The 11183-nt window shown below is 36.0% G+C and overlaps 3 protein-coding genes across 7 annotated transcripts in view; 1 reads left to right on the plus strand and 2 right to left on the minus strand.

Moving 5' to 3' along the window:
• zgc:91944 overlaps nt 1-5560 on the minus strand; it is a 30481-nt gene extending 24921 nt beyond the window's left edge. For 3 of the 4 annotated variants that reach the window (XM_087294324.1, XM_087294323.1, XM_087294321.1), the window contains exons 1-2: nt 5301-5560; nt 4697-4808 (exon numbers count right to left, since the gene is read on the minus strand). Coding sequence is in view for 3 of the 4 variants with exons in the window: in XM_087294323.1 (XP_087150449.1) it covers nt 4697-4775 (79 nt within the window). In the remaining variant the exon portion in view is untranslated. 4 annotated transcript variants of the gene reach the window in all.
• Nucleotides 1-11183, minus strand: part of hpca (hippocalcin) — an 802490-nt gene that overhangs the window by 682012 nt on the left and 109295 nt on the right. The window lies entirely within an intron of this gene.
• tmem54b (transmembrane protein 54b) overlaps nt 8460-11183 on the plus strand; it is a 15160-nt gene continuing 12436 nt past the window's right edge. The window contains exon 1 of one of the 2 annotated variants that reach the window (XM_087294509.1): nt 8460-8622. In XM_087294509.1, the coding sequence (XP_087150635.1) occupies nt 8610-8622 (13 nt within the window). In that variant the 5' untranslated portion in view covers nt 8460-8609. 2 annotated transcript variants of the gene reach the window in all.

The following is an 11183-nucleotide window of genomic DNA, read 5'->3' on the forward strand; positions in this document are numbered from 1 at the left end:
TCGCGCCAAGAGCGCATTCGCTATTTACAGGACGTAAAGTAAGTCTAAGTGGAAAAACTGAGCATTTCACTAGCAAACAGTTAACAGTTGACAGTTTTTTTAACAGAAAACTGTTAAACAGAGCATCTACTGCGTGAGAATGAGATATTGGATCACTTTCACTTTCGGATAGGGAAACCTTTAAGCACAGACATCAATTAGTCTATAAATAATTAATTGCGTTTGTTAAGCGCAAATATTCGTTTCAAAACTATTTCTAAATTCAGTTCTAATTTCCAGCAAACGAATAAATGAACAATAATAACGAAGTGTGTTCAAAAACCTGAGTTATATCCTAAAACACATGGTCTAAAACCTGACATGGTCTAAAACCTGACAGGTGGGCAAATCTAAGCTTGTTTTTAATAAAACAAATATAAATATGGATATAATAAATGATACTGCTAATAATAATAACATTATACAAAAGCAAATTGTTATGAATGAACTGAAAAAGCCTCCCGAGATGAAGAAAACATAAAAGCAGTGATTTTTCATATTTATGTAGGCTAGAAAATTATATGTTTTTTAATATTTTAATCCTATATATTTATATCCTATATCTATTCTTATTATATCCTATATATATATCCTTAATATTAAAATTTTTTCATATGTAAAGATATTTGCCTATTGCTCTCTTGTGCGTATTAAGCAGTGTGTAAGCGAGGCGCAACTCTGCGCCGGAGTTTAGACCGGGTTTGTTTTGGTCTAATGAAAAATCTATTTTAGTTTCTCAAAATAGCAACGTGCCAGCATTGCGCCTCAGAACGCCTTCCTTTTTAGACCAGAACGCCAATGGACGCACATATGAGCGCTAATGCATTTGCTATTTAAACAGCGTAGCGCAACGCCTCAAAATGACTCTTGCGCCAACCTGAAACTACCAAACAAGTATTGCGCTGCGCCTTGCGTCACATTGCGCCGGGTGTATGATTGGGCCCAAAATGTTGTTTCTATATTTTTTTATATGACTTGTATATGAGATTGTAGTTCTTTCTAGTATTAAACCATTTAAGCACATTCTTGCATCATTGTTTTTTTTCTTTTCTTTTTTTGTCCAATTTTCAAATACTTTAATTCAAGAGCAATTATTTTGACCTTAAATCAATGTTCATAATGTCGTGGTTGGTTCACCTTGTAGCTGGCTGGTTTGATTCATGGCTTATTAAGTCTTAAAAACCTTTTTGAGAGATGAATGAGAGAAAACACTTTCAAAATGAAGGCTGCTGAAAGCGTGGGGGGACTCTAATGCACTCTACAGAACAACAACAACAAAGAAAAAACCTGCAATTGATCAGCAAAACAGATTACAATGGTTACACCCCCAAACTCATTAACTGAGCCAGTGTTGTTGAGTCTGGATGATCAGAAGACTTAAAGGTACAATTTACCTAAAACTGAAAAATTGCTGTTAAGGTCATCCTGAGGTGACTTTATTCTTTCAGTAGAACATTAGAGAAGGTTTTTAGCTGAAACTGTGGTTTATGGGGACTCATAAATTTCAAGTCAAGGGCTACTAGTACTGTAAAGCATAAAAAAATTACACGGGTAAAACAAAATGAATACCCATGATTTCTGTTTATACACTGAGGTCTGATGAAGTCTGAATAGGAAACTGAATGTCCTTTACTACATAATGTACCACAGCCTCTTCAAATGGTGCGGAGCGTGACAGTCTGGAGCTCAGTCAAATCAACCATTTGTATCATTTCAAAGCATTAAATCAATGAACGGCTTTAAAACAGTTTGCGGCCATTCTGTGATTTTAGTGTGTATATGGTACGGTTTGCTGTAATAATCAGTGGTACACTGAGTCGCTTATTTATCACAGCAGAATGAACCGCCAACTATTTCAGCATGTGTTTTTACACAGCGGATGCCCTTCCTGACACAACCCTGTACCGGGAAAGATGCATACACACTTACATTTACAAACACACTCATACACTAAAGTCAATTTAGTTTTTTTAATTCACCTATAGCGCATGTCTTTGGACTGTGGGGGAAACCGGAGCACCTGGAGTAAACCCAGGCTAACATGGGAAGTTCATGCAAACTCCACACAGAAATGCCAACTGGCCTAGCTGGGACTTGAACCAGTGACCTTCTTACTGTGAGGCGAGCGACAGTGCTAACCACTGAGCCACCATGCCACAATGTTTTTATTTTAATAGAAATAAAAATAAACATTCAGTGTTGAGTTGGACAACAGGAGGCTAAATACCATTTCTATCCTGAAAGGTCTGCTCTCCTTCATACAGATCCAGAATTTCACTTACAAAAATAAATAGTATATACAGAAATAATAAGGGTTATTTCAATACCCTTCTAAGACTTTTTAAAAACCTCTGAATATTTTAATATTTTATACTTCTAATCAATATCAAACCTTTAACTTAATAAACAGTTGTTAATAAACAGTGGTAGATAAATAAATCAATGGAGCACAACCATGCAACAGAACTCCGATAAGCTCAGAAGAAACAAAGCTTGAAAGAATAAATAACGCGGTTGTTTTCTGCGACAGGCTTCAAACTAACTGTTTAAACTCGTCTTTCTCCAACCAGGAGTACGCAAACTTACATTTTCCCATTTTGGTGTGTGTTTTTCGCTCTATGGTTTCGCTGCATGTGGAGAGCGTCACATTACCTTCCCACATTTGTCGCAAATTACATGAAATCACCCGGATGGAGGAGCTTGGCTGGACTCAATTTCTTCTCACCACACCGGCCTGAACCAATAGTGTAAATTAAGCACACCGTAGTTAATATTAGGAGGAAAATAAATATATTTATGCTACACTTTGGACAACTGCTTGAACAAAATTAAAGACCTCGTAAAAACGCATTTAAGACTTTTTCATTCCTTTTGTGGGTCTTAATTTTCTTAGATTTATTAACTTTTGATACTTTTTCAGACCCTGTGGACACCCTGAAATATCTTATTTTATCAAAAGTGTGGTCAGTTCTATAGCTTTCTATTCTCACAGCACAATTAGCAAATAAAATGTGAATTTATGGCATAAAAATAATAATAATCACACCCCTGTTTTTATACAAGCTTTTTCAGCATCCAGGATAAGCAACTATATCATTTTGATTAACGATACAAAAAATGCATCCTCCTTCTCTGTCGTAAACAAACATCTGTGTTTATATTATTAAGCGACAGGAAACTTGTGCTCTAGAGTAGACTATCATGGGCATGAAATAGGCCGTGGTCTAAAAGTAATGTTATCAGGGTTTCTGCAGGTCTCTTCAAGTCAAATTTAAGACATTTTAAGACCATTTTAGGACCATTAGGAATTTAACTTTAGACTTTTACAGACTTTTTTTCTAATGGCCCAGTTACGTCTTTAATTAGTTTTTGTATTAAAAAAAGATTATGGAAAGGAATGTGTTGCTTTAGTTTTCTTCCCCCGATTGGAGAATTTCATTTGGAGAATTTCCTTTAAACATATCTTAACATCTGTTTTGTAAATATAAATATAATATAAATATAAAAAAAGTTGTGTATGTTGGCCCGATAGGGTAGCTTTACCTGAACGTAAATTAAGACCTGTTTAAAATGATTTAAGACCCACAGCACAATATTTCAGTGAATTTAAGACTTTATAAGGCCTAAATTTTTGCTTTTGAAATGTAAGACTTTCTTTTCTAATTACTTTTAGGGGTTTTTTTACCTTTAATGTGATAGGACAGTGAAGGACAGACAGGAAAGCATTGGGAGCAGAGAGAGGGAAAGGATCAGCATAGGACCTCGAGCTGGGAATCGAACTTGGGTTGCCATGAGCACCTAGGTGCTATATGTTGGTGAACTTAACCACTAGGCTATTGGCGCTGACACATTTTAATACTTTTAAAGAATCCACGGACACCCTGGTTATGGATAATGTGTAAGGGGTTTATCCACTTCATAGAACCTGAGAGTATTGTAAAGAGCCTCTGATATTAATTTTGTTTTGCCTGTATGTGTTGTTTTTGTACTCCAAAACTACAGACAGTTGACTTGATTTCATAAATCACCATGATTTCAGCTAAAACTCTTCAGTAATGTTCTACTGACATACTTACTGAATAGAATGTACAGTATATTTTGCTATATATCCAGTACATCAGTGTTTCTCAACCATGTTTTTGAATGACCACCAGCTCTGCACATATTTGCACATCTCCTTAACCAAACACACCATATTCAAATCCTCAGCTCATTAGTAGAGACTAAAAGACCTGTAATTAGTGTGACAGACTAAGGTGACATCCAAAACAGGCAATGCTGGTGGTCCTCGATGGAACGTGGTTGAGAAACACTGCTGTACATAATATAATCCTCATGACTACATTATACACACCACTTTGGTATTATATTTTCATATATACAGTACACATGTATACAGAGAGATTCTTTAAATGTGAATCTTTTATGTTCTTAAGAATTAATGAAGTAATATAGATTTTGAATTAAAAATGTGGGCAAGCAAACAACTTTTTTCATCAGGGGACACGAAAATATAAACATGATATCAATGTAATACATTTTTATTTCCCAATAAGCCTTTTAGTACATTGAAAACAGAGATTTCAGGAGAAAATGCGAATCTAGCAGTACACAATAACTTGGCTAAAGTGTTTGCACATCATATGTGTTGTCCTACCTGAGATTTGAGGTGATAATCGGCCCGTAGGGAGCGGTTCGGCGCGTGGAGCCACAGCAGGAAGGCACCACTGTCGCATGGTCGAGGAGTCACCCGCAGGGGACAAGGGGGGCTGTCAAAACATCACAATAACTACAAACAGCCTGCCAGGATGTGCCAGTTTGTCATGCTGGAGTAACCACACAAACTACTCGCCTACGGTCTGCTTTAACATCGACCTTCAAATAAAACGCACGTCTGTAATCATGACTTTATTTTGTGTCAAGCTCGCGCTAACTGGCTAACCCCAGCGGGCACGCGCTGCTGTGCAACTGCATGCAAGAATGCATTATCTTCGCCTTTGTTTTCACACTTGCAGATGAACGCAGTGAACTGAAGACAGCTTTTACTTCTGGCAGACAGCGCGTAAAGTCATGCACTACTACAAAAAGTCCCTGATCTTTAGTTTTCGAAAGCGATTCGCGTCTCGATTGATCACTTGCTATGACTGCGGGTGTGAGATGCCTTCATAGCAGCGCAGCTTTGATGCACAGAGCGCTACAGTTACAGTATCGCCGCTAGCATGAAAAGCTATATGCCCTCAACGCGCAGTAATCCGCCTTACCTCCCCGCGCTACCGTCAAACTGCAGCCGGAGTTGGAGATGGTGCGGCTGGAGAGCGGTGTCTGCTCGCCCTGGGTGTATTTTGGCCCTCCCGTGCGCTCACTCGCACTCCGAGGCGCTTCAACTAGCTAATGAAGGTGATCCGAGGAGGGTCACATTGTCCTGGGATGCCGCAGCATAATATTACTGGATATATGGAAGTCAACAATTGACCTCTCACCCGCAGCGACAGTCAGTCCCATGTGGATGCAGGAAGTGGATGCCAGAAGAGGCTTCCAGACGTTTACGTTATCTTTAACGACGCGTAAAACGATTCTGTTAGTATTTGTGAGGAAATATTTGGAAGCAGTTGCGAAATGTAAAATTAATATTTACTTTTTTCAAGTTTGTTTACATTTGTCAGATTTAGCAGGACTGCTATTCTGTACGGATTTGTTCCATTTTTAAAACAAAAATGCACAATGAACTACTGCTGAGCACTAGACATTTCATGTCATATTAATATTATAGACTAATATAATTATTGGGATGTGCTGAGTCACTTGCCCTAGGGTACTAGACATACAACCACAAAGGGTTAGGAAAAATAAAAACATTGATCAAGACAATAAAATTAGCCTAAGTAATAAACAGTCTACTATTAAAATCTAATCGCCCAACATATAATTATTTATTCAAAACAATCAAAACACAATCAAAAACATTTGTTAAATTTGATAAAATACTAAATTTCCACAATGGAAAAACTATAGGCCTACATAAAAAATATATATATTATTTTAAACTCAAATGTTTCACAGGAACATTTTGCTTTTAACAAATTGTTTTGCTTCATAATTCATTTATTTGACTAAATTAGTCAGTTATTCTGTCTGTGTTGATTTGCATACACACTGTCCTGTAGTTATTAACATATCTTAAAACATATAATTCCGTTAAATCCCTATTAAAAATATAGTAAAGGATACTCTTTCAAATATGCATGAATGCGCTGCATAACAGGAATAATCTAATAAGTTAACTGTCATTCATAATCAATTGTGGTTATGATTTTCTTTTAAATAATGCGTGTACTTTTCTGGAGGGTAGGTTTAGTTGGCGATTAATTTCCATCTTCTGAATGAAATGCCAGTTCCTCAGGAGAAATCAATCATAACTGTATTCCTGGTGATCACCAGCCTGGTGTGCATCCTGTAAGATGCTGTATCTCGCTATAAAAAGCTGACATGTTGGCTAGACGTAAACAGATGACCCATCTCTGGCCTGTAAAGACAATGAAGATAATATCCAGGAAACAATATTATTAGAATAGTCTGCTGCCCATCCACACTCAATCGTTATCAGTTCTTATGCGAACTAAACCATTTCCCCAAATTAACATGCTTTGTTTAAAATTTAAAAAGAGAAAAGAGATTATATGAATTTCTAGTGTAAAAATGAAATGGCACACTTAAAACCAGGGGTGTCAAATTCAGTTTCTGGAGGGCCACAACACACTTACCTGTGGGCTGCAAACAAACCTGAATGACTCAGTTAGTTTGATTAGCTATGTTTAATTAGTGTAATGTGTGTTAAAGGGTGCAAAAATCACTGGTATAAACATAGTTGTGTGACAATAATGTGTGAATTTAGCCAGTCTAATGGTAGAAAATAATTATAGATATATTTTTATAATCACACTTGGTAGAAAAAAACGTCTGTAGAAACAATGATTGATACTCTTAATCGAGGCATAAAAAAATCTAATTTTAATTTAAAGTGACAGTTACACAAATGGCACTATTTTTATCAAAGCCTAAAAGTGTCAGTTTCAAAAAGTTATAAACATTATTTGTGTGGTATTTTGAGCTGAAAATTCAAACACTCTAGGAACATCAGAGACTTATTTTACATCTTATAAAAAGGGGCATGATAGGTCACCTTTAAAGCGAAAGTGAGCAGAACTGTGGCTCTCCAGAAACTGACTTTAACACCAGTGCTGTAGAGTAGACTGTGTGATCAATGCAGCCGGTCAATATTTTCCCACCCTCTCTCCAAATATGTGTGACTTAATTTATGCACACACAAAATCATTTATTTTGAACAATGCTGGTCACAAAACATTTTGGTAACCACTTTGTGGGGACAAAAAGTAGGACATAAACATTTTTAAAAACATAAACATGACATAAACATTTTTAAATAACCAAATCACTAATCTTAAAGCGCACTAAGTCATATTTTAAACGTAATGTTTTGAATATCGTGTTCTTCTAATGCGTTTCATACAGTATATAAATGATGAGTTACACCCTGTAACAGAGAGAGGGCGCTAAACTCAACGCTAAATCACAGTAAAGCAGAGGTCTGTGATGGACTCCACTGCTCTTCTTGTTTTTCAAGACAGTTAAGATGATCTTCCTATAGATATGACATAACATACCTCAAACTTGGCCTACATTCAAAATACAAAAAATAAAAAAACAACTCAAAATCATTCACAACCATTTCATCACCATCTTATGCCTATGTGCTTTACACAGGAGCAAATAGGCTGTTACCCTAAACCGGTTAATATGAGTATAATAGCAGTAATAATGTACTGTAAATGAGAATCTTTTTTATGAAAAAACATTTAAAGCAGGAAATAAAGCATATTTTTTATATTTTATATAAACTATATTTTACATCATCTTACTTCATATTAGGCCTACTTGAATCTAAAAGTCATAATTATATAGTTTTTAATTTTCCAGAGGACCACATTTGTACTCTTTAAAGGAAAACAGTGAAAATGCATTGCTCTTCTTTTTTGTGTTTGTGTCCCTCTTGTGGACAGAATCTTAGTTTTAATTATGTAGCTATGAACTTTTATTTAGTTCCCCCAAAATGAAAATGTACTAAACATCAGCCACATGAAAGTGCATTTTTTAAAAGACATTTTTTAAATCACAAATGACCACTGTTTCAGATAAAAATCCTCATATAAAAATCCTAAAAAAAAAAAATCTCCCTTGGATAGCCCGAGGGTGAATTAACTACCAGAAGTTAACCTTTTGGGGGGCAAACTATTCTTTTAAATCAAACTGAATCTAGTAGCTGGATTATTAATAAGAACATTAAAACAGGAAACCTATCATTTACCTAATGATTTATACACTTACCAGCCTCAAAGTCTGGCCAGTCTGTAAATGAATATCCAGGGCACTTACTTTCTCCTCACAAACACATGTGTGATCGGGACAGTACAGAAAAGAGGAATCCGTCCTGGAATATTTGCAGAAGTGCCATGACCAAAACAAGGGCTTAAACTAGATTGGACTATTTTCAGATGGGTACTTCAGGTGAGTTACTAAAATAAGCTAAATAAATCAATGCTCCTTAAAGTGATTTTTGTTTAAAAACGATGTTTTCACTATGTGTTTCTCTGTCAATCAGTAAAAAGAAATGTTCAAACCTAAACCCCTTCTAAAAAAAAAACAACCACTAAGCTAACGTTGGGTTAGCAGTTTAATTTAATGTCCAAACATTTGGGTGAAATGCTGCAGATATGCTGTAAAGTTTTGATTTTTAAAGACCTTAATCTAGACATCACATTTTGTTTAATGTGAATGGAAACAAGGCTAAAAATGGCACATAGCACTGTATAAATAATATACTGTTCTTATTCTAAAGAGAAAATGTTGCCAAATTGCACTAATCATGATTTTTTTTGGCCATAATTAAGCACGTTAATTGCTGAACTGTAAAACCCAACAGTCAACTTTATCAACTGAAATGAGTGTAGTTAACTCAAAATGTACTGAAAGTTCATTCTACTCATTTGAAAAGAGTTTTGAACTCATTGGTGAATGTATTGGGTTAATTATTTACCTCATTACTTCAACTTAAATGGAGAAAGTTTGCCGTACTCATATAGTTTTTTAACTCTAATGGTTTGTAGCAATTGGTTTCCTCAAATGATTTGAGTTGCCTTAACTTATTGGATTTTACAGTACCCAGTTGGTTTGAGTTTTCTACATTTATTGAGTTTTACTTAGCTTAAATTGCTTCATTTACTCAAATGGATTAAGTTACTCAGTTTTTGAATGTAAAATGGTTTGTTGCAATCGGTTTGCTCAAATGGTTTGAGTTACCTTAACTTTTTGGGTTTTACTGTGTGAACCAAAACACCCAAAAGAATGGCCAGAGAACCATTATAGGTTTTTGTAGGTTCTAGTATGTAAACTAGTTCTCATACATGATTGCAAAGCAAAGAACTGCTGAAGACTATTTGAAGATCACATACACTGGAACAAATTATGTTTGCTGTTTGTTTAAACTACTTATTTAAAATAAGCTAAAACAATACAATTATTGTTTTTAGGGGACAACATAATTGTTTTGTGTTCAATCCACTTACATTTGTAAAACTGAAGTTAACTTAATTTCTTCATATTGTGTGGAACCCAGCATGTTTACAGTGAACTTTTCACCGTTTTGTTCTCAGCTTTTGAATTGTGTTTTAATGTTTTTGTCTTGTACACTTTTCATCAGCTGAAAAATGTTACCCACTCCACTGAGCATTTAATTCACTCCTGTCAAAGAGTTAATGAAGCATTAATCTAAGCCAGATAATCATATTTTAATGTGCAATATCTGCAGCGTTTCCCTCATGAACACTGTCAAACTTTTTTTTTTTTTTGATGTCCCAAACGTCTAACGAGCCATTATCTGTGTAGTTTGCCGTGCCAAGTGTACAAAGTGTGTAATGATTAACGAAGGTGACATCTCTCCTGTAGCCCAAACCATGTCCTCGGTGGATCAGTGGAGCCTTTGTGTTTGCAGTGAAATGATGTCCACCCACACCGCTCCGCTCCTCTTCTAATCTTTCCTTCAGCTTTCACAGTCTTACCCAGAGCACACCGGCAAAATATCTGTAACGCTTGTCAGCACAGCCATGTGAAAATATGACCCTTGTCTTCTCTCTGAGCTTTACTGTTACTCACAGTTTATGTTGTCAAGAGGAAGCTACTGGAGGCTGTAAATTCGTGGAATGACTGCAAATTCATCGCAGACCTCTTAGATGCGTTTGGTAGCTCAACTGTGCAAGCTGTTCCACATTTCAACTGTAAAATTATAATTCAACTTATTGCACCTGAGGGAATTCAGTTTTTGTTTCAACTTAATTTCAAGAGTTCACACTTAGTCGATGATTGATTATAAGCTTGTTTGGCATGCTGTCCCAGGAGAGAGCCCTGAGCTCAAAAGGTCCTTGAACCCTGGGCTTCCTACTGTTTTCTGGGCGAGAGATGGGCTTTGAGAAATGAAATGAAATTCTCTAAACTACATGTTCAATCTTCAGATCATTGTGTCACTTATGCACCTCAAATAAATAGTTTTTTTTTAACACGTTGCAAATGCTTGCATATATCCATGCAAATGATTACATGGATACTATGGATACACATGGATACATACATTACTATGCCAATTTACCAACTAAAGCTTTAAAATAACTAAGATATGTTTTTTTTTTTCTCCTTAACTGTAATGAGGTCCATTCTGTCATTTTATATAAATTACAGTGATGTGTGCGTGCACTTAAATCAGTGACAAATCTTGAGGCACTATGATAGACGATATCTAATTTAATTAAAAAAAAAACATTCAGAGGTGCGTGCATATAAAGTATATCACCGTAATCCAGTGCTGATAGAAATGTACTCCCCAGCTAGTAAAATTCATCTGGCTCTAATCCGGCCCACGCCAGACACTTACATCCGGCCCACATACCGCATGGAATGATGGCACTTGGGCGGTCTGCTCCTGTTTGCCAGATCTGGGCCACAATTAAGCCATAGCAATATCACATATCATCCAGAATTCAACCAAATGAACCAGAACTGACCCTATTCTGGACCAC

Source organism: Danio rerio, chromosome 19 (assembly GCF_052040795.2).
Source record: "Danio rerio strain M-AB ecotype USA chromosome 19, GRCz13ab, whole genome shotgun sequence".
NCBI lineage: Eukaryota > Metazoa > Chordata > Actinopteri > Cypriniformes > Danionidae > Danio > Danio rerio.